General features: G+C 35.6%; 1 protein-coding gene across 5 annotated transcripts in view; it reads left to right on the top strand.

Annotated features, from left to right (window-relative positions):
* Nucleotides 1-1718: 1718 nt before the first annotated feature.
* Nucleotides 1719-23518, top strand: part of lin54 (lin-54 DREAM MuvB core complex component) — a 42455-nt gene continuing 20655 nt past the window's right edge. The window contains exons 1-10 of one of the 5 annotated variants that reach the window (XR_015500463.1): nt 1719-1920; nt 6825-7480; nt 11320-11437; nt 11524-11657; nt 11749-11904; nt 14810-16682; nt 16990-19405; nt 19527-19724; nt 19810-19901; nt 19998-20069. Coding sequence is in view for 3 of the 5 variants with exons in the window: in XM_087269573.1 (XP_087125699.1) it covers nt 6848-7480; nt 11320-11437; nt 11524-11657; nt 11749-11904; nt 14810-15008; nt 19335-19405; nt 19527-19724; nt 19810-19901; nt 19998-20069 (1673 nt within the window). In the remaining 2 variants the exon portion in view is untranslated. 5 annotated transcript variants of the gene reach the window in all.

Here is a 23518-nt window from a genome sequence, read left to right as displayed (position 1 = left end):
TTATTATTACTCTGAGCTCAACAGCCTCCTGATGAGATTTTATATATAGTAAGGATCAATAAAGATCTGCCTCCTTCACTCTTCCCTGCAGTAACTCTATAATATAATTCATTAATTCATTAATTTTTTTTCGGCTTAGTCCCTTCATTCATCAGGAGTTGCCACAGCGGAATGAACTGCCAAATTATCAAGCATATGTTTTACACAGCTGATGCCCTGCCAGCTGCAACCCAGTACTGGCAAACATCTATACACACTCGTTCAGACTCATACACTATAGCCACACATATGTAATATAATATAATATAATATAATATAATATAATATAATATAATATAATATAATATAATATAATATAATATAATATAATATAATATAATATAATATAAAGGTGTCACGGGGGCACAGTTGACAGCACAATAGCCTTACAGCAAGTAGGTTGCTGGTTCGAGCCTTGGCTGGGTCAGTTGACATTTTTTGTGTGGAGTTTACATGTTCTCTCCGTGTTGGCGTGGGTTTTTTCCGGGTGCTCCAGTTTCCCCCACAGTCCAAATACGTTCTGTGGGTGAATTGGTCGTGGTGTATGGGTGTGACTGCAAGAGTGTGTGGGTGTTTCCCAGTGTTGGGTTGCGGCTAAAGAGCATCTGCTGCGTAAAACATATGCTGGATAAGTTGGCGATTCATTCCGCTGTGGCCACCTTAGATGAATAAAACGTGAATGAATAATAAAAAATAAATGAATTCAATTCAATTCAATTCAGCTTTATTTGTATAGCGCTTTTACAATGTAGATTGTGTCAAAGCAGCTTCACATAAATGGTCATAGTAACTGGAACAGTGTGGTTCAGGTTTTAGTGTAATAGAAAATTTACAATAATATAATATAATATAATATAATATAATATAATATAATATAATATAATATAATATAATATAATATAATATAATATATAAAAATATATAAATAGATATGTGGCGCAGTGGGTAGCAAAATCGCCTTACAGCAAGAAAGTTGCTGGTTTGAGCCTCGGCTGGGTCAGTTCTAAAATAATTATCATAATATTCCAAGTAAAAATCCATTCTTTTGCTTTTTTATTAAAGAGTTGAATAATGAAAATTCAAATGAATTAGTTAATTAGAAAACTAATTTTAGACGCAAAATTCTAAAATTAATTAATTGTAATATGTATTAAAATTATTAATATAAACACTTTAAAGACACTTGAAGAGTGTTCTCTTACAATTCCCAAATTTGTAAACTTTTGTTGTTGTAAACATTTTGTAATGTACAAATAATTCATTTAAATAACTAAGAAAATTGTGCAATTCAGATAACGATTTAGATAAACAGGAAAAATAACAATTATGAACATCAGTAAAAATATATATTTTTAATTATGCGCAATGCAAAAATTACAGTCATGGTACATACAAAGAATAAAGTTAGAAGCAAAACAATAACATACAAAGGAGCTACATTCATAAAGCACTACTGGGATAATAATAAACAATTTAAAAACTTCAGTTGTTTTAACGTCATTTTTGTCACAGAATTAGAATTAGTCTTAAAATAATGTTGCATTTCAGTAGGAAAAATGTAAAAGAAGGGTTTCTGGTTTGTAAATTTGCATTTGTGTATATGAAATATTAAGAATACAACAGTAAAAAATCTGCGCGGAAGTTGTGTTGTGACGTCATGTGTTGTTTCCTACGAAGGCGTGGTTTGATTATGGGATGTTAGAGGTGAAATGGCGCTCGGCGCGGTATTTTAAACAATCGTCTTCGTCTGAGAGCGGATGATCGACAGGATGCAGCCCCGAGTTGGACCGAGCAGGTCGTGATCGAGCAGAAAACGTTGTGGATTTCAGAAGAGCGTCTCGACACTCATCTCGACCCCGTGTAGGAGTGCTTTGGGCTCGGGTGGGTGTTCAGCGAGGGGCAATATGATCTCCGCTAGTTAGCAGAGCTGCTAACACTGTATGTATATATATGTGTGAGTGTGTATGTGCGCGTCAGCTGATGTCCGTCCGCGAACTGCCTCAACCGCGCGTCACACACACAGCTGCGCTCGCGAATAATCGCTGCTAATAATTGCTCATCTTCTGCAACATAGACAAAACTCATATGAAGCTTTAAAAAGGGCTGATGCGTTGCAGGAGTTAATAGTGGCTAACTGATTAGCACCCTAGGCTTTACCTGCCAGAGAATGACAGCAAGCTGCGCCTGTCATTTTAGTCTTGCGGAGAGCTGTTGCTTAGCAAAATTATTAAATGTCTGTAAATATAGAGAGGTTTTCATTTCTTGTATGCGTGTAATAGTACATCTATTTGTATCATTAATTAAAACATCAGGAATTACATAGTTCAGATCATACGTTTTGTATGAATTAAGATGTATTTAGTAACACTTAACGGTTGCCAAATGTTTTATTTGTCAATATTAGATAACAAAATATTTTTTGAGCAATTTCTTTATCTTTGTTAACGTAACGTCAACAAATACAACTTTTGCATTTGAACATTGTATTAGTAAGTATCAAGGTTAAGTTGGGTTTTATATTCGTAACTTACACGTATAAATATGACTACGTTAACATTAGCATTAGTTTATTTGACTGTGGACATTGTTGTATTCTGATAGCCATCGTCTGCTAATATGGTTAAACTATTTGGAATTTGCAGAAAATAACTTTATGAAAGTCTGAATGTGTGAATATAAAACCAACTTTACCTTAATGCAAATGTCATCTAATGGAACTGAACTAGTATCATCAGTAATCATCAGTCCAACTGTATCATTACTAATTAAATAAGCAAACGACTATTAACTAAGGCTAATAAACGCTAAATAATGCAAGTTATTGCTCTTTAGCATTAACAAATAAAATACTTTAGTGGACCACACCTCTCACTAAATTGTTTTAGTGTACATAGATGTAATTGTACACTTTAAGATATATAAAGTGTAATAATAGCATGCGTCAAGATAAAGAGAACATTGTAATGAGTTTTACCCTTGTTCAAAACCTGCATGACTGACTTTTCTTCTTCTACAAAGAATGACGTCATTTTTCACGGAATAGCAAAATATGCATTGAGAGTGAATGGCAAGGATGTCATTCAGATTACCATCATGCAATGTTGTTCCAGTGAAGAAAAACCTATGAGGGTTTTGAACGAAAATTGACAGATTAATATTTCTAAGTCTCAAAACGAATACAGTGACGGTCCTTTGTACGTCTAACTCATTCTTTAAGCTCAAACTCTGACAAAACAACAAATCTTGTTGTTTTTTCCTCTTGTCCTGCGACTGTTTCTGTTATGTCTGAACTGATGACGAGATGAAAATGGCGGATCTTTCGAAATCCAAGCCCGGCCTGAAATAGACACGCAGCCCGCTTAACTCCTTTTAACAGGACTCCGTTCTGGAGACAAACATCCCTATCTGCAAAAACTCTTGAATATACGCGTACACATGAATATTTTAATGGCATCAGTATAGACAGGAAAGCAGACGCGTCGAATACCAACAAACTCCGTCTGATGTGAAACTGACAGGCTTGTTTTTAACTGTTGAGGTAAAGAATTATACACACATTTATATTCTCAGGCATGCACAAAGAGGCTTATTGCTGTTTAACTGTGTATAAAACCCGTGTAAAACTGGTAAAACGTTTAGCGATTAAACGCATACATAGAAGTGCATTTCTGAGTTGTGTTTTTAAACCACTATTTTGTGAAACGTTTTTTCCAGCCACTGTCATTGTTTACCGATTAATAGTTTTCTGAAGCAAACCATGGCTAGTTCATGTTAGTTGTTGCGGCTGTTTTATGTATTACTGTGTGTTAACTGCTGGTTAGCCGCTGTGCTAGTTAGCCACATAGCAGCCGAACATAAACAGATCGCCTGCACTGGATGCGACGCGACACAACTCGTCGCGTCGCTCGTGTTGAGCAGTGTTTACTAAATATTAGGAATTTGAGTGGTCTACTTGACTAGATAACCAACTAGTAACGTTAGTTTTATGTGATTTATATCATGAGACCTCTTATACAGAGGGCAAAAAAGAAGTTATGTAGTTTAAACGCATGACTATTGTTATATTGTCCATATGTAATATTAACAAAATATCCATTCTAAGTGTAGTACATTTACAGTAAACAGAGTGGTGATGTTTAATATTACATCTCATAAACTGCAGTAGTGCTGAACTTTTTTTGAGGTTGCTATGGGTGTAAATGTTGATTCATTCTCAGATTGTGGTTATTTGAGTTAACATTGAAAATAATGGAATCAAGCTGTGTTTGTTAGACAAATAAACACCACTGATGATTTAAAATGCACAATGGTTGAAAATGCTTAATTTATTTTGTTATAATCACAGTTAATGCCACAGAACAAGGAAATGCTTTTTTCTGTGAAGACAGAAAGAAGAAAATAAAAGTAAACTAAAGGTCTTTTTAAATGTATATTTACATTACAGTATTTTAAACCAAAATGGAAGTTAAATATTAATATAAAGAATGTTTGGATATTATTTTCCCGGCATTAAAGATCATTTTAAATCTGGAATTGATCATTCTTGAGTAATCGCATCCAAAATAAGTTAGTTAGCATAATATATGGGTGTGAGCGCTATGCATATTTACTATGTATTTATAGTAAACATACATAAAATAAAAAAAAATATGCAAATCAAATATTTAAAAATATATGTTTACATCAGTTGTATTCTAAACAATTAACATACAAGTAAAGGCATGAAACAATAACTCAAATATACGGCTGCATGCATGTATTTAATATACACAGCACACACTAAAGTAAAAATAGAATTATTTTAATAATGTTTTTAATCATGTGAATCATGTAATATTTCTGTATTTAGTCAAAGCGTTTAAAAATTTGGCTTTTTAGTGATATACAATATTGTAGTTTAATTTCTTTTTTTATTGATGCATAATAGTCAGTTACAGTATCAAAAATAAAGAATCAGTCACACATCAGTTGTTCCAGTCTATCAACAGATAACAAAATTAGTTCACATTTTCTTCCTCTGAATCAAAAATATTATTATAAATTTTTGCATAAAAAACAATATTTAGGGCAAAAATACAAATAAAAAATGTAAAATAATAATTATAATGAGATGTATAGAATAATATTTTAAATAAAACTAACAGATATTGGGTTAGAATTTCTGTATTGGGCCATACAAAAAACATATAAATACAAAAATATATAAAATAGCCATATTTTCTTATAGGGCATGACAAACTGTTTGCATTAAACAAAAGTATGCATCACAACTGTTTTCATCTTTGGAAAAAAAAACTTTGTCTTCAGAGAATGACTCTAGAGTAAAAAATAAATTACTTTTCAAAAGCCCAATAAATCTCATAAATTATTTTTTAGTATTTTAAAACAAAAAACTAGGAATATATATTTAAAAACTGCATTTAATATTACTGTATTTGTAATCAAATATTAGTACTGTTTTAGTAGTTTACATTAGGTCTCGGGCGGTATATGTTTCTGACGGTATGATAACCTTGGATAAAAATATCGCAGTATTGTGACTACTTCTCTAAAATAACTTCTTTAAAAAAATGTCTTAGTAAAAAACAACAACTTTTTTCCCCCATTGAACACAATACATTTCATTTTAGAAAACATTTATAATATTTTGGAACAGTAAACATGTCAAACTAAATTATTCAAATAAATCATTTACTTCTGCTTTATTAGTTTCAAAACACTGATTTCCTTTAAAAAAATAAATAGACAAAACTTAACAAATACAGTACCTTAGGAATAGGAATGCAACGATTATAGATTTTAATAGCACGATTACAGTCTAAGGAATAATCACGGTTTCAAGGTTATCACGATTATTATGCTATTTTAAAACACTATTTTAAAGTGCTGTTTATTGCTGTTTAGTAACCAATTAATACAGCATAAAAATAAAAAACAAACAATAGTCCATTTTTCTTTTCACTTAAACATAAGTGAAAAAAAGTTTTTGGCATTTGAACATAAATAATAATTTTACACTGAAAATAAATGACAGAACAATGCATAAATAAATCTAAATAATTAAAATGTATTTGTCTAATGTAAATCATATTAGCTAGGTATTTCTCTTTTAGAGAGAACAAATGTAGTCAATGGCTGCTGAACCGATGTCTGAAAGGCACTTTTAATCTGTTGCAAAATTGTTCTGTATTTTTCATTATTATTTTTTTCTCTTTGGAATAGAAATGTGCATATTCTATACGAAGTATGAAGCTGATTGTTCCAGTTGTCACAGTGCGTTCATGTCATTCTTTCAACAAGGTTTGCCTGGAAAGTGTGTGTGAGCGTGTTGCGTCCCGCCAATTTTCGCACAAAAGACGCGCACCTCCACTGAAAATAACAAACTTGCGTGCACATAAGACGCGATATCTGAATGGCCCTTAATTAAGAGCCTCAGCCATAGTTAATCCTGTGTGCGTGGGTTTTAGCCTCAGTTTACAATTTTGGAACTTTAAACTAGCGCACAGTTGGCATAACTCTGTTTACGGTGTTGAGAGGCCTTTACAAATAATTAACCATGACGAATTCAATCGCGGTTAATAGGGAAATCGCTTAATTGTTGAATCCTTACTTGGAAACAATATAACAGAAACATTCTGCGTTTTTAAAACCTTGACCTTTTCAAACAGACCTCTCAGCAAACCTTGAGACCGGTTATCTGTCTGTCTAGTGCACATGATACTTTTTCATACTTGATCACTGATATATTCTAACTTTGTTTCATATGTATCTATATTTTTCTCCAGTGTGTTTTCGGTAACTCTGCAGAATGGATGTGGTGTCTCCTGAGCTCAACAGCCTCCTCCCTGATGAGATCATGGATACAGAGGCAATGGATGAAGATCCGCCTGCTTCACATCTTACCCCTCCGCCCCAATCTGCCCCAGAGTCGGCGCAGGTACCAATGGAAACAGAGGTGCCTGAAATCATTAGCATTTGTCCAACCACCGCGTCTATGCAGGCCATCTCCACCCATGCTAAAAGTACCACCAGCTCCACAACTCAACTCCTACTCACCCCATCATCATCCTCCTCCACCACTACAAAAAACGCCACTCCGACCCTCCCCAAAATTCCCAGCCTTTCCGTCCCGCCAAACCACCAGCTCATCATCAATAAAGTGGCGGCAGATGGAAAGTCTCCGGGCGGCGCAGTGATAAAGCAGGAGGGCCAGAAACTGCTGGTTGCCGGGCTCAGTAAAACAGGGCAGCCCATTATGCTGGCTCTGCCCCACGCTTGGAACAAGCCGGCCACCAGCCAGGGCTCAGGTGATGCCAAGAGCCAGCCCACGCAGATCAAGATGGTGACGGCGATGGGTAAGCCTGTGATCGCAGTGAGCTCAGCCAGTCAGCTGGTGGCTTCATCCACACCACTGCAGGCACAGCACCTCAAGACACTGCAGGTGGGTAATCTCCGCCCAGACTTACACTGTAATATTGCTAATTAGAGCTACACAATATAGCCACAGAGTTTATGATTTTTTTAAATATTTTTAATATATAAGAGAATTTAAAGTATTCAGGCACAAGTGATTGTACCATTTGTAACATTAAAATGGATTGTATTGGATATTTATCCAATGGAGTCTGTAGACAATTTTGAGGGACGTAAATAATAAAATGGTCTTGAAAGGGGTGCATTCCCAAACAATCACGTAATTTGCGGCTGAGCTCTTATAGTACGATGCATCGTTTGGGAAAAGGACGATACAGTGTCGAGTGCTTCCCAAAACACGCAGTTGCTCTGTCGCAGATCCATTGTTAGAACCACGTTAGTTATAACGTAAATCGTCCATAATGATGCTCTAAACGGGGTGGTAACAACTTCTCTAGAGAAAAACTCCATAATTTCTTTGTGCAAATTATATTGTTTTACACGTACAAGCAATTAAAATAAGTGCAATATTAGTTTTGGTAAAAACATGCACTCGTCTTCCATATTAATTGAAATATATGCAAATGGAACATATAGGACCAATGTTTCCTTCACAAATATTATTGAGAACATTACATATTCTATTCTAAAACATAAAATCACTTACAAAACCTAATGCGTATTCTGATACCTGATACGCATCTCATATAAAAATCATATAAATACATAATGAGGCCATTAAGAAATGAAATTTAATATTTAATATTAATTATGAAATGAGAAAAAATCTTACTTTAAAAAATAATATTAATAATAATGATGTTGTTGTTGATGATAATGATGATGATTATTATTGTTATTATTATTATTATTATTATTATTATTATTAATACTAATTCTAATTATAAGTAGGATATTGTATTTTTATTTTTTTTGAAAAGTCTACTTTTACTGTTTGATGCATGAAACACTGCAGAAAGGTTCTAACCAACAGGGCCATGTCATATATAGTACAGATACTTAGTAACCCACTAAATTAAAAGCATTAACGTAGGCTATGTTTTTTGTTTTCACAAGCTTTGGAGACGTAGCATAAATTCCGCTTTTAAATAATAGGTCACCTATAGCTTTTGTCATGAGCCACAGCTGTGTTCAAAATGATATCAATGTTTTTAAAGTGCACTACAAAGGGAGCGCAATCGTAAACATAAAGATTGCAAAAACCGAACTGTAAAAATACTTTGAAAGCAAATTACACTTAAGGGTGATGTGTGACATTAAGTAATTAACTTGTGTTACAGATATGGTTTTTGGAAGAAAAAAAATGCTTCTTTTAAATCACGTTTTCTGTTGCATTGTCATTTAATAAGCATGCGCTTTTATATTGCTGGAGAATGTGAGCTGAAATAGCTGCTGTTAAGAGGGATTGCTTCTTCAAATGGAAATACAGACCTTATTTTGATTTTATCGAGCATAAAAACACAAATATTGCTGAGAAATGCAGTTTATGTTCAGTCTCTAAATATCATTCGACTGCTTTTAACTCGATCAGCAACTTGTTCAAGCACTTGAATAGAAAGGATTCTACGACAATATTAGTCACCAAGGAGGGCACCAGCACCCAAAATCACGAAAGCCAAACACAACCTAAAAAGGCTAAATAAAAAAAAATGTGCAGGATCAGGAGTGAAGGTATTTTCTGAATGTGTAAAGAAGTGTAGCTAGCTGCTTATGGGACCATTTACATTTTGCGTCTTTTTTGCGCTCGCGCATATATTGGGAGTGCATATTGCACACACTCGCATTTCTCAGGTGCACTCAGTTCAAAACCATGAGTCACATGACAAGAACTGACCGATCACCTTCATCCTTTGGAATATGTACATTTAGATAAACTAATTGCCTCTGACAAACACAGAACACCCAAACACATACTTTGGATGTCAGTATCCAGTTTTTTTTTCTATATAAAAAAAAGACAAATAGGATTGGAACAAGTGAAAGATAAGATAATTTTAAGTTTTGGACGAACTCTTTAGGTATTTTTAATTAAGTATTTTGAAAATGTAGAGCTGCTGTGATCAACGTATTGCAATGTTTTTGTGTGAATATATTAACTTGCTGAAAGAGCTGCAGTTTATTTTGTATTTTTATAGTTATATTTTATATGCTTTAAAAGTAGCTTTAAAGTAATTAGTAATCTGATTAATTTTTACATTAAGTAATTAAGAATGTAATCAGATTTTTTACAGTGGTAATCAGTATTTTGTAATCTATTTTTAATTATCATAGACTCCCAAAAGGTCTACGTGTTGATAAATAAGAATATGACTTTTGTTACAGTTAAGAAATAGTTTGACAACAAGCAGGAAATGTTCATCGGCCAAAGACATCACTACATTAAAATAGTCTATAGTTTTAATTTGTATTAGAATTTAAAATTTTATTACCTAAATACTGTTAGACTCCCCAGAAAGCACTGTATATTTCACTTTTAACTTAATTTTTTATAGATTTAATGAATGATTCACTCCCCTACAGAATAATCTCAAAATTAACAAATACTTTGCAAATAGAGCTGTTTAAGCTATCAGATGAAACTGTATTCATAACGCAGTGTATATCGCAAAGAAACAAAATATCGCAATGTCATAATTTTCCTATATTTTGCAGCCCTATTGCTAATGTAGATGCTGGAGAAATAAAACAGAAGACAAATTATTGGTTGTGTTGTGATAAGTGTATTTAAACACCTTAATGTGACTTATAGCAATGATTGTTCATTTGGGCACAGTTTCTCATAAATTGTGTAATATTTATGTGTTAGGGTTATAAGTAGCAGCATGGTATTATATAATATAGATTCTCTAACTGCTACCGCTGACAGGTTGCTTCTTTCAAGCACAGAAAATACAAATAGATAATTTTATTACTGTGATTCTTAACACTAAAAGGAAATGTTTTTTATGTTTATTATTAAAATGAATTATTTTAATGCCATATTTAATTTTTTATGAGGGAAACATGTCACTTTATGTATTTTTAAAGTGAGTTTCTAAAGATTATTTGTATTAATCATAATATTTTAGCGTTCTTTTTAATGTTCTATGTTTAGTCAAATGTCAGTCCAACTATGAGGAAATACCTTTTCATTATTGTGCGTTATGAAGTGAGTTATTGTTGTAGCTTTTGTTTTTAAACATTTATTTAGGCAAATCTTACATTTTAGTTATGTCTATAGAAAAGCTCTTATTATTATTATTATTATTATTATTATTATTATTGATTATTTTATTAACAAATATTTTGTTTATTTTAAATATTTTTAAAACAAGTAAATACCATTTATTATAGCTTTTTAAAATAAGATATTTAATTATTTAAATTAATACAAAATTAAGGTTTTTTTCTTTTAGAGGAAAAATTCTATTATTAAGTGCAAATTTATTAAATTAATGATTCTAACATGTTTTAAAATATAGTTACACCCAAAAATTAAAATTATCACTGTTGATTTACCCTTAACTTTAACCTGTTGGACTTTTCCTTCTTCGAATGAACACAAAAGAAGATAGTCTAAAAGAAATGGTAGACATTAAAGTCCATAGTATCTTTTTTCCTACTATGGATGTTAATGGCTTTCAGTTTCCAACATTCTTCAGAATATCTTCTTTTTGTTTAAACAGAAAAAAAGATATTCAAAGGTTTAGAACCACATGAGGGGTAAAAAATGGTGAGTCTGTTTTAATTTTTGGGTGTACTGTCCCTAAAACTGTTAATATTATGTTCTTATGATGAAGATGCACCTTTGCTTCCTGTTCAGAGTTTATCACAGCTAAGTGAAATCATTTATATTTTTCTTCACAGATCACAAAGAAGCCCCCAGTGTCTACAGCTGGACCAATGATAACAAAGCTCATCATCACAAAGGCTCTTAACAATAAAGTACTGAGTAGCCCGGGTTCAGTGTCTCCTGTAGTCACCGGTAATCTTCTGTCTGTCCTTAGAAACATAACTCAAGTAACAGCACAGTTTACAACTGTAAAATATTTCCCTTTCCTTTATTTACAGGCCGAGTTGTTTCCCAGAGTACCCCACTGACGCCTCCACGCACCATAGCCATTGGTGAGACCATCAGTACTGTGCCACAGAATGCCGCCACGAACAGCAAAGTCGCCATCTCGCCTCTCAAGTCTCCCAGCAAGGTCTCAAGTCTTTTCAATGTCCAACTTCAGTGTTTTTTTCCTCCTATATAACCACACTTACGGAACATTTCCTTCATTTTCTCCTCTGTAGCTGACTGTGGTTTCGGTGACCAGTCAATCTTCAAACTCCCCCCAGAAGTCTGTGACTCTGCCGCTCAATGTGGCTCTGGGCCAGCAGATCCTCACTGTTCAGCAATCTGCCGTCACCTCTCCAGCTAAAGCAGGAAGCAGCCAGTCCACCACACAGGTTTGCTCATCTCTACTGCTCACAAAACAAACTGACATCAACCTTTTTCTGCACATGAATACTATTTCAGATTATAAGCTGTGCTTCTGGTTTGGGGCAGGTCTATTCAAAAGGCGATTAATAATAATAAATAATAAGACTGTGCTACAAATATTCCATGTAAATAGAGACTAATGAATGAGTTAGAAGTGCTTCATTTCAATGTGGCGTTAGTATCACAAGCATATCTGTTGGCCAAAGTTTTTTTTTTGAAACTCTAGATTATTTTCACTTTGTATGTCCTACAGTACCACAATTTTCAGGACATCCATAATGTTTGTGTAGAAAGACTAGTCTTGGGTTTTGGGATTTATTTTTGGTCTGCTGAATGCTAGGGCTGCTCGATTATGGGAAAAATCATAATCATGATTATTTTGGTCATAATTGTAGTCATGATTATTCAAAACAATATACAGTTGAAGTCAAAGCTATTCGCCCTTCTGTAAAATATTTTTTTTAATAAATATTTCCCAAATTATGTTTAATAGAGTGAGGAATTTTTCGCTGTATTTTCTATAATATATATTTTTTTTATCTGGAGGAAGTCTTATTTGTTTTATGTTGGCTAGAATTAAAAGCAGTTTTAAATATTTTGAAACATATTTTAAGGTCAATATTTTTAGCCCCCTTTAGAAATAGATTTTGTTGATTGTCGACAAAAGAAACTACTGTTATGACTTGGCAAATTACCCTAATTAAGCCTTTGAATCGCACTTGCAAAATTTTGAAAAAATATCTAGTAAAATATTATGTGCTGTCATGGCAAAGATAAAAGAAATCAGTCATTGGAAATTAGTTATTAAATTGATTATTTTTAGAAACAAGTTGAAAAAAAAATCTCTTTCCATTAAAAAGAAATTGAGGAAAAGGGTCACTAATAATTCAGGAGGGCTAATAATTCAGACTTCAACTGTATATACATACAGTTATTTTTCTTAATATTTGTAAATAAGAAAAGAAAATAAATACAAAAGAATAAAAATATGAAACAAACTGCTTTAAGCATCTTCACTGTAAGAAAAAAACTTGAATTTTAGCTACAAAAGTCCTTCAGTTAGAAGCAGAGAGTGATTTTTGTCCTTTTGTTGTTTGATTAATGATTAAAACAGTAGGTAGCAGGAATATTGCGCGCTGTCACTTTAAGAGCAGTACAGTTCAGATTTATGCTTTCACTTTCACATGTCTTTTGATTCTCAACTCGTTTGTTTATTACACAAATGAGGGTGAATGTGAATAAGCACTGAACACGACTTTTGACACAAATTTGCATGTATATGACAATTGTAGCGTTCACATTAAGATGACCTTAGATGTGTGTGTGCTGTGCTCGTGCTTTTAAAAACACAAATGATTCAAATGTACATCAATGAATGATGCGCATCCCGTGCTGCAAAAGTTACATCACAGTACATGCTTGGTCATTTTCACGTGAAACTGAGCTTTGCGGAGCAACAAATGCATACAACTGGAAAGGGGCAGTAAATGATGCAATAATCGTTTTTATCTCAATTAAGCTTTTTTCATAATCGTTAGAAGCAAAAATCGAAATCGGAACTGAATTTTCGATTAATTGCAGTCTTACTGAGTGTAGAGAAGCACAGAAATGAAACTTCTGTGCTGAAACCAACAAAGTTCTAGATGCACTTGGCAAAAAAATTCTAAAGCCTTTGTTATTTTATTAAAAATAAAGTAGTAATTTGTAAAATATATATATATATATATATATATATATATATATATATATATATATATATATATATATATATATATATATATATTTTTTTTTTTTTTTTTTAACTTGATGACTTATAGATATTCATTCATTCATTCATTTTTTTTCGGCTTGTTCCTTTATTAATCAGGGGTCGTCACAGCGGAATGAACCACCAACTTATCCACAATATTTTTTACGCAGCGGATGCTCTTTCAGCCGCAACCCATCACTGGGAAACACCCATACACACAAACCCGCATGTACAGTATGGACAATTTAGCTCACCCAATTTCCCTATAGCACATATCTTTGGACTATGTGGGAAACCGGGCCACCCAGAGGAAATCCACGCCAACACAGGAAGAACATGCAAACTCCACACAGGAATGCCAACTGACCCAGCCGAGGCTAAAACCAGCGACCTTCTTGGTGTGAGACGGCAGCGCTACCTACTGCGCCACCATGACACCCGACTTTAAGAAATAACAACAACCAAATTTCAACAAGAAGTTGAAAGGCATCATTCACCATTGTTGCCATGACAGTGCTGTATTGCTATTGCAAGCAGTAGGAATAAGTATACTACATAAAAATGTCCTGTTGGTGTATTTTTTTTTTTACCAGACGTTGCTTTTTCTGTTGAGTATGTACTGTGTGGAACATTCAGCTCTTTTGAAACTGTGACCCACAGTGATGCATGCTGCTGCTACTGCACTTTGATTGGCATGGCAACAAACCACCATTGTGCAGCACGAGCCATTGAATTGAATGGGTTTCATAGTGCAGCACTTTCCGCATCTGCTGTGAAAGTTAATTCACGTTGCATAGTGACTACTGCTGGAGGGAAAGTGAAACCAGTGTGCTGAACAATGTTGCGCCTTTTTTAGCTCATGTTTTTCTCTTTTGGCTAAAAAATCTTTTGGCTCTATCAAGCCACCTTTTTAATGTTAGGCAGATCAGCTTCTGTTTTTGAAAGCCCTTCACTGATTGCTTGCAGTTTAACTGAAGTTAATCCCATAATTCACTCAAGCATCATGGGTTGTAGGGAAAAGTTGGATAGATTTTACCATTCCCATCCTCTTTACCAATGTTTTTTACTTGTAAAGCAACACTGTGTACAAACTACATATTTATGCTGTCTTCCATGTACAGACAGTAAAGCCGGTGCAGACTGTTACGGTTCCTACATCTCAGTTCAAGACCATCATCCCCCTTACCACACCTCCCAATGTGCAGCAGATCCAGGTACCAGGCAGCCGCTTCCATTATGTTCGTCTGGTAACAGCGACCACCGGCAGCAGCACCGTACAGACAGGTGGCAGCACCAACACAAACCCCTCCATACAGCCAGGTCAGTATATCACAGTCATACACTCCTAAAGGACACACTTGAGTTAAAAATGTTACCATTAGCAGAGTTAAAAATCCATTCTGACTGGCAGAAGCACTTTTAGTGTAGCTTAGCTTAGCATAGATCATTGAATCGGATTAGACCATAAGCATCCTGCTCAAAAATGGCCAAGGAGTTTTGATCATTTTTTTAAATTTAGCCTAGACTCTTCTGTAGTTACATTGTGCACTAAAACCGACAGAAATTGAATAGTTGCTATTTTTTAGACCAGGGGTGTCAAACTGAGTTTACGAAGAGTCGCAGTCCTACACAGTTTAGTTCCAACCCTGCTTCAGCACACTTCAAACAAACCTAAAGAACTCAATTAGTACAATCAGGTGGTTTATTTCAGGCTTTTCGCGGGGTCTTAAAGTCTAAAATTTAAAAATGGAAATTTAAGGCCTTAAAAAGACTTAAATTCGCTGTTCTAAATCTTAAATATTTTTGCACAGGTCTTATTTTTTCGATGTCCATGTGTGTAACGCTACATCTAATGCTCATTTAAAGTCTTTTTTGTTGTTGTTGCTAGGTTTTCATGGTGTTTCATGTAGTTCTTTGTTTCACTAGTCCAATTGTAATTTGTGCTATTACAACTACAAATAAGACCAACATGCCCTATACTGACAATAGCTATTCAGCCTTCTGTTATTGAAATCACTGCGCGCGGCGAATGTGAAGTCATAGCTGTGTTTGTGGAGGTCACGAAATGTTTTAAGACTCTGGTGAACAGTTCGCGCGGTGCCACATTTGGTTTCAGTTGAATATGAAACACTTTGAAGAGATTTTGTCTGAAACGGGTATGACTATACAAACATCTTTATAATCTGTCCGTGCGTGATCATAGGGAGAAGTAGAACCAGATGACCAATAATTCTTGGCTAGAAATTGCAACAGCAGTGGGAAAGGTGGAAAGTTTTTGTAAAAGTTTGGAAAAACCAGAGGGATAAGTTTGTAAAACAAAAAAAGAAGCCCTGGCAAAAGTGGAGACCCAGGTAGTTTTACTATTACAGAATGTTTTTTCACCACTCATAGGTTTTACAATGTATATATTACAATTTTGAATTTTCAAGTCACAAACTAAAATTAAGTAACAAATTATGTCTTTGATACAGTTGAAGTCAGAATTATTAGCCCCCCATTTGATTAGCCCCCAAATGATGTTTAACAGAGCATTCACGGTATGTCTAATTTTTTTTTTCTTCTAGAGAAAGTCTTATTTGTTTTATTTCAACTAGAATAAAAGCAGCTATTTAATTTTTAATACCATTTTATGGTCAAAATTATTAGCCCCTTTAAGCAATATATTTTTTAATAGTCTACAGAACAAACCATTGTTATACAATAACTTGCCTAAATACCCTAACCTGCGTAGTTAATATAGTTAAACCTCTAAATGTTCCTTTAAGCTGTAAAAAAGTGTCTTGAAAAATATCTAGCCAAATATTATTTACTGTCATCATAGCAAAGTTTGAAGAAATCAGTGATTAAAAATGAGTTATTAAAAATATTATGTTTAGAAATGTTTTGAAAAAATCTTCATTAAACGGAAATTAGGGAAGACTGTGAATTACTGGAACAGAATAGATGAACCTATCAGTTTACAATATATCGATGCCCAATTTCTAGGCTTTATTGGTGATAACTAAACTAGCCAGATGCTAGTGTGTGAATTATTAAGTGGGCAAAATAAAAAATAAAAAAGCGTCAGTATTTTTAGTAAGTGTAATTATTTTCTGTTTTCAATCCTGCCATAATAAAAAATTTAATTGTAGAGCTACCTAAGTTCTCTTGCCATTAATATTTAACTTTAATAGATAGATCTGTCTGAAAGCATGTGATGTTTCATTTAGATTAAAACAATTGATTTTCATTTAGATAAAAACAATTTGATTTAAAAAACTTAAATGGTTATAAAAAATCTTTATAAAGAAACTATAAAAAGAATTAAAAACAATTATCTTGAATGATATTAATGATATGACCTAGTTCCAGAAGCTTTCTACTTATCTGTTTATCAGTCTGATTTTACTGTCCGTTTCCGTTTCGTCATTTAAAAGAATATCTCCATGGTGAACGCGTCAAGTATAAATCAGCCTTAAGATGTTTGTTTGTTTTTTCTGTAGTTCAATAATGGATCTAACCTGTCTTCTGTACTGTTCAGTTTGAATACATTTATTTTACCACTAATTTTGTGATTTTGCATTTTCTCTTTGTGCATGCGTGTTTTTGATATTGCTATATAGGTCTTAAATTTAATACTTAATGATCTTAAAAAGTTCCTAAAAAGTCTTAAATTTGACATGATATCTGCAGAAACCCTGTTATTTAGTGTTTGAACTAAACTGTGCTGACCTCTAGACTGATATGTATAGGAACTATACTCTCATTCTGGCGTAATAATCAAAGAACTTTGCTTCTGTACCATTACTGCAGTAGACTCGATGTTATACAGATTCTAGTGGGTGGTGTGTGTAGGGCTTGGTGCTAGGGACTATTTTAGGCACTGTGTGATATAATTGCACTTGCTGCAGCCCATGCAGCAAAGTTTTTTGATTATTACACTGTAATAAGAGTATAGTTCCTAGCCATATCAGCCTAGAAAATTGAGAAGGCTCTGGCTGCAGAGTTGCACTTGCACCTTCAGACGTGCACTCTCGGGCTTGCACTCTCAGACACGCTTCCTCTGCAAGTGATGCCATTTACAATCGACACCTGCACTCTCCTGTCATTTCACTTAATATTGACCAATTAAACCAAAAGTAAGTATCCAGTTTGTTTGCATTGCCAGTGACGACGCTGTCAAATAATACTTAGTAGTTGTATACCATGACAGATCTATAGCCTATTTTGTCAGTGCATGCATTAATAGCTCCTTCAAATACACAGAATATACATACTTGTTTATTTGTGTTTAATTCGATAGAATGATAAACACGGACATGTGAATTTTTTAGAAAATAACCTATTTTGTTTAATTTATAGATGTGTATGGCCTATATTTATTTATAAAGGCTATTAAAATATGTTTTATTTTTTATTTATTCATTTATTTATTTATTTATACTAGCCTACATTAAATGAAATTACAACCTGTATTTTTGCATTCGTTTTGGCATTAAAAAATATTGAACAGAATATTAATAACTTAGTGAAAAGTTTTGGTAAAATAGGCTATTTAATATTAGAGCAATTGCTGACTCGCCGCAGCCATGTCTAAAATCAAAAAACATTCATCAGACAACAATAAACACATATGCCAAGCGCAACATTGTGTTCGATTTTAGCAAATACAAATGTGACACTGTTGATTATTACTTTCGTGACTGATTAGATCTGAAGCCGTACCGTGCTTACTAAACAAAACATTGGAAAACTTCACCGCTTAGAAACAGTCACGTGCGGGTGGTGAGTCCTCCATCCGCATCCCGTTTGAAAGGAAAGAAATGCATCCTTGTTTCTATGCGTAGATCAATATATTTTCATTTGCTTTTACACAGTATTGCGTGTACTAAATGTGTAACATGTCTGAGCCTAGCGATGATTACACGATGAGTACTTTTAGCACACACAACATTATTATACATTTTTATTCAAAATGATTAAATCTCATTTAGGGACTGAGTCCCTAAATATGGTTGTCACTTCTGTAACGTGTAATGGGGTATATGCAAAGCTAGTGTTCTTTTTCCCCTACCGAAAAACTTCCAGTGATCGTTGGTGTGACTTTTTAATTTTATACGGTTCCTTTTACAGCATGGATGTTGTAATTAAAATGTTGCAATTAAAATATAATCAGTTAAATAGACTTCAGCATTCATTTAGTTGTAAAACGCAGGACCAGCAGGATTCCATTGAAAATACTGGAGTAAAAAAAATTAACATCATTTAAAGACATGGTGCAGAACACCATTTATTCAGTGCTTCTTGTCCAGTCTGAGGCACTTGATATTGTATATCAATCAGACAGTGAAGATTATTGATTCATAAAGAAAACAGACTTAAACGTGACAATTTTATAACGGCATACAGTTCACCGGAATCGCTTGAACTTGTTTACCAAAAATGTAAATCCTTCTACATATACCCTATTATCTTAATAAAGTTAACTAATATTTTTATGGTTCCCTTGTGACAGTCTTTCAAAATGTTCAGTTAAGTATTTACATATGCATAAGTCTTTTCATATAGTATTGATTATGTAGTGGATGAACTGATATTTATTGAATAGTCATTGTCTCATATGTGAATTTAACAATCCAAAAATGTACTGTTGTGCTCTTTACAAAGCCAAGCCAGTAATGATGAATGCTGCAGTACGGATGTCTGTCCCAATTGTCCCGGCACAGACAGTCAAACAGGTATACATAGTAATGCCTAATTCCCTGCACACATACAGCAGTAATGTGACATCGTTACAGATGATCTTGCCAATTTTGGTCTCAATAATGATTTTTTTTCCCCCACATGTTTTGTCATTAGGTTGTACCCAAACCCTTGTCATCAGCAGCTCAGGTGGTGACCACCAGTCAGACCCCTCAGCGTCTCATCATGCCAGCCACACATCTGCCACAGATCCAGCCCAACCTCACCAACCTGCCACCAGGCACTGTGCTCGCCCCTGCCCACGGCTCTGGAAATGTGGGGTACGCTGTGCTGCCAGCCCCATACGTCACACAGGTTTGCATATCAGTCACGCAGCAGGAAGTACATGTTTGTTTTTATTAATTTTTGTGTGATAGTTTCACTCTGCTTGTCCTCCTAGATCCCGCAGCCTGCATTTGTGACTTTGACCAGCAGCTCCACATTCTCCACAGCCACTCCAAGCCAGGCCCAAGCCAGGCTCTCACTCAACGGGTGAGCCAAGCTCCACATGATTGCTTTATATATCAGTCCAGCTCAACAAAAGTTACCAGTAATCACAGGTTAAGTCCTGCATGTGCTTTATTACAGTTTGTCAACGTCTGAAGCAAATTCAAGGCCGAGAAAACCCTGCAACTGCACGCGGTCACAGTGTCTGAAGTTGTAAGTTACCCAGCATTTGTTGAATGTTCTACATGGCCCACATAATCTGTTTGGCAAGCACTTTCATAGTTTCCCAATGGAGTTGTGATATTACAGCAACTTCCCTTTAACTTCCCTTGGTTCTCATCTTGTCAGGTCCCATAGTGATTAAGGTTCATTTGCAGCATACATTTTTCATAAGCACACAATAAGCAGAAACAGCAGAAGGCTAAGCAAAACAGAAGGATAAGCAAAACAGCAGAAAATACGTCATCTTTTTGAAAAAGTACATTATATTGTTAGACTGCAGATTACTGCAGATTACTATAGACTGCAGATTACTATATACGCTTGACAGCTGTGTCCACCCAACAAACACCTTAACTTTGTCTGAATTTGAGTATAATGTATGTTATTATGCACACCTTTCATAAAGCTGTTTTGAATAATAGTTATTGTAAAAGGCAGTATACAGATAAACTTGAATTTAATTTTATTTGATTGACAGGGACTAAAATATAACAATTAAGTGTTTGTAAGTGGCATCTGTATAAATATAGTCAAGACATGATGAGATTGTTTATAGAAGATGCCACATTGGATACACAAGACTTACACATGAATATTTACTTAAAGGAGAAAAAAACCAAAAATGTTTATATTGCAACAAAAACCAAACTGTAAAACATATTCTTGTGGAATGCCCTATTTTTAATGTTATCAGGCAACAATCTTTATCTGGAGAGACTTTAAGTGAAATATTTATGGTGGCTTGAAAAGCCAACATACTGTTATCTCACTTAAACTTATTATTATTAGGCTGGCTTGTGTAGCAAGCCAGACTACTGTTATCCTATTAAACTTAATTAATGGGGTTTGCCATAGGCAAAGTCCATTCTTACTATTGTGGTTTATTATTCTTCTTCTTCTTCTTCTTCTTCCTTCTTCCGTCCTATTTTTCGGCGCGTAACTAGTCCCGCAGCTTTCGTCCCAGACCCTTGAAAGTGGGCTCAAATCGTGCGGTCTTATCGGGAATGGTGTGCTATGACTTTTATAAGGGGTGGGGGGTTTTTTGGCCCCGCAGGGGCCAAAAAACCCCCCCAAAAATCCCATAGACTTAACATTGAGCCGAACTTTGACGAATCACAGCGCCGAGTGTGAATTTCATAGAAATATGGGATTCACAGCATCTGTAGGGGGTTGCAGCCTAAGTGAGAACATACCCCGCAAGGGGGTATAAGTTGCACCCCTGGGGCTCTAGGACGTCCCAAAGTCGTCCCATTGACTTACATTGGCCCATTGACTCCCATTCATTTTTCTAGAAGAGCACTAAACGCGCCGCGAAATGGAAACACCTTTAAAGCGTTATAGCGCCAAGTGTGAAATTCGTAGAATTATGGGATTCGCAACATCTGTAGGGGGTTGCAGCCTGTATGAGAACATACCCCAAAAAGGGGTATAAGTTGTACTCCTGGGGTGCTAGGACGTCCCAAAGGGGTCCCCATTGACTTTACATGGCCCATTGACTCCCATTCATTTCTTGACTCACATGTCAATCACATTACATAACAGTGTCATACAGACCTGGGGGTTGGCTTACTTGACTGAGGCAACCAATCAGCATCTCAATATGATTTTGAAGCTCACAAGCCACGCCCCCCCAAACCATTTAAAGCCCCTAATAACTGCCCCATTGACTTAACATGGGGTGGGATGTCCCATTGCAGATCCCATTGACTTCCATTATAAAGGTCACACATCTATAACATTACATAGGAGTGTCATAGAGACATGGGGGTGGGCTCATCTGACTCAGACAACCAATCAGCATCTCAATATGATAATGAAGCTCACAAGCCACGCCCCCAAACTGGTCCCATAGACTGCCATTATAACTGCCCTACATGCATATCTTTGCTTAGCAGTGTCCTATTGACTTGGGGGATGGCTCATCTGACTCAGACAACCAATGAGCATCTCAATATGATAATGAATCTCACAAGCCACGCCCCCAAACTGGTCCCATAGACTGCCATTATAACTGCCCTACATGCATATCTTTGCTTAGCAGTGTCCTATTGACTTGGGGGTTGGCTCATTTGACTTGGACAGCCAACCACATTCAAGTTCACTCTGTAACCTCGCCCATAGCAACAAAACAGACTACCCTAGCAACCATTCATCAACAGCTATATCTCAGCATCGGAACATCGTAGAGACTTGGGGATTGGCTCGTTTGACTCATGCTAGCAAACGGAACTTCCTATATGCTACACATGCTAGCAGTGACTAGCTACATGCTAATATTGACTAGCCAAATACTGTAACTTGCTAGAAATGCTCACTAAGTATAAATATTTCATCAGGCATGTATGTGAGGCTTGCCTAGTAACCACCCAAGGTACCCTAGCAACTGCCTAGCAACCACCCAAATTACCCTAGCAACCGCCTAGCAACCACCTAGCAACCGCCTAGTAACGCCTTAGTAAGGGCCTAGCGACCACTCAGGACACCCTAGCAACCGCCTAGCAACGCCTTAGCAACCACTCAGAATACCCTAGCAACCACCTAGCAACACCTTAGCAACCACCTAGCAACCACTTATGACACCTTAGCAACCGCCTAGCAACACCTTAGCAACCACCTAGCAACCACTCAGTACACCCTAGCAACCGCCTAGCAACCACCTAGCAACCACTCAGGACACCCTAGCAACCGCCTAGTAACACCTTAGCAACCACCTAGCAACCACTTAGGACACCTTAGCAACCGCCTAGCAACACCTTAGCAACCACCTAGCAACCACTCAGAACACCCTAGCAACCACCTAGCAACCACCTAGCAACCACTCAGAACACCCTAGCAACCGCCTAGCAACACCTTAGCAACCACCTAGCAACCACTCAGGACACCCTAGCAACCGCCTAGCAACCACTCAGGACACCTTAGCAACCGCCTAGCAACACCTTAGCAACCACCTAGCAACCACTTAGAACACCCTAGCAACCGCCTAGCAACACCTTAGCAACCACCTAGCAACCACTTAGAACACCCTAGCAACCACCTAGCAACACCTTAGCAACCACCTAGCAACCACTCAGGACACCCTAGCAGCCACCTAGCAACCACTCAGGATACCCTAGCAACCGCCTAGCAACATCCTAGCAACCACCATTTCTTACCTTTCCAGTGCTATTGCCCAGTTTAGTACCATTTTGTACCCCATCGATTTGCCACGCAAACCCCATTCACATTTCCTTTAGGAAATGTACAATTCTAGTATTATTAGGCTGGCTTGTGTAGCAAGCCAGACTACTGTTATCCTATTAAACTTATTATTATTATTTTTATTTTTCTATATTATTCTTCTTCTGAGACTAAAAATTAAACTCTATCTCCTCCTAGGCCATTCAAGCTATGACCATCAAACTTGGGTCAGACCTCCGAACTATTCTGACTCGAGTTGCTAT

The sequence above is a fragment of the Danio rerio genome, chromosome 10 (genome assembly GCF_052040795.2).
Source record: "Danio rerio strain M-AB ecotype USA chromosome 10, GRCz13ab, whole genome shotgun sequence".
NCBI lineage: Eukaryota > Metazoa > Chordata > Actinopteri > Cypriniformes > Danionidae > Danio > Danio rerio.
This window is presented reverse-complemented; position numbering and strand designations above follow the sequence as displayed.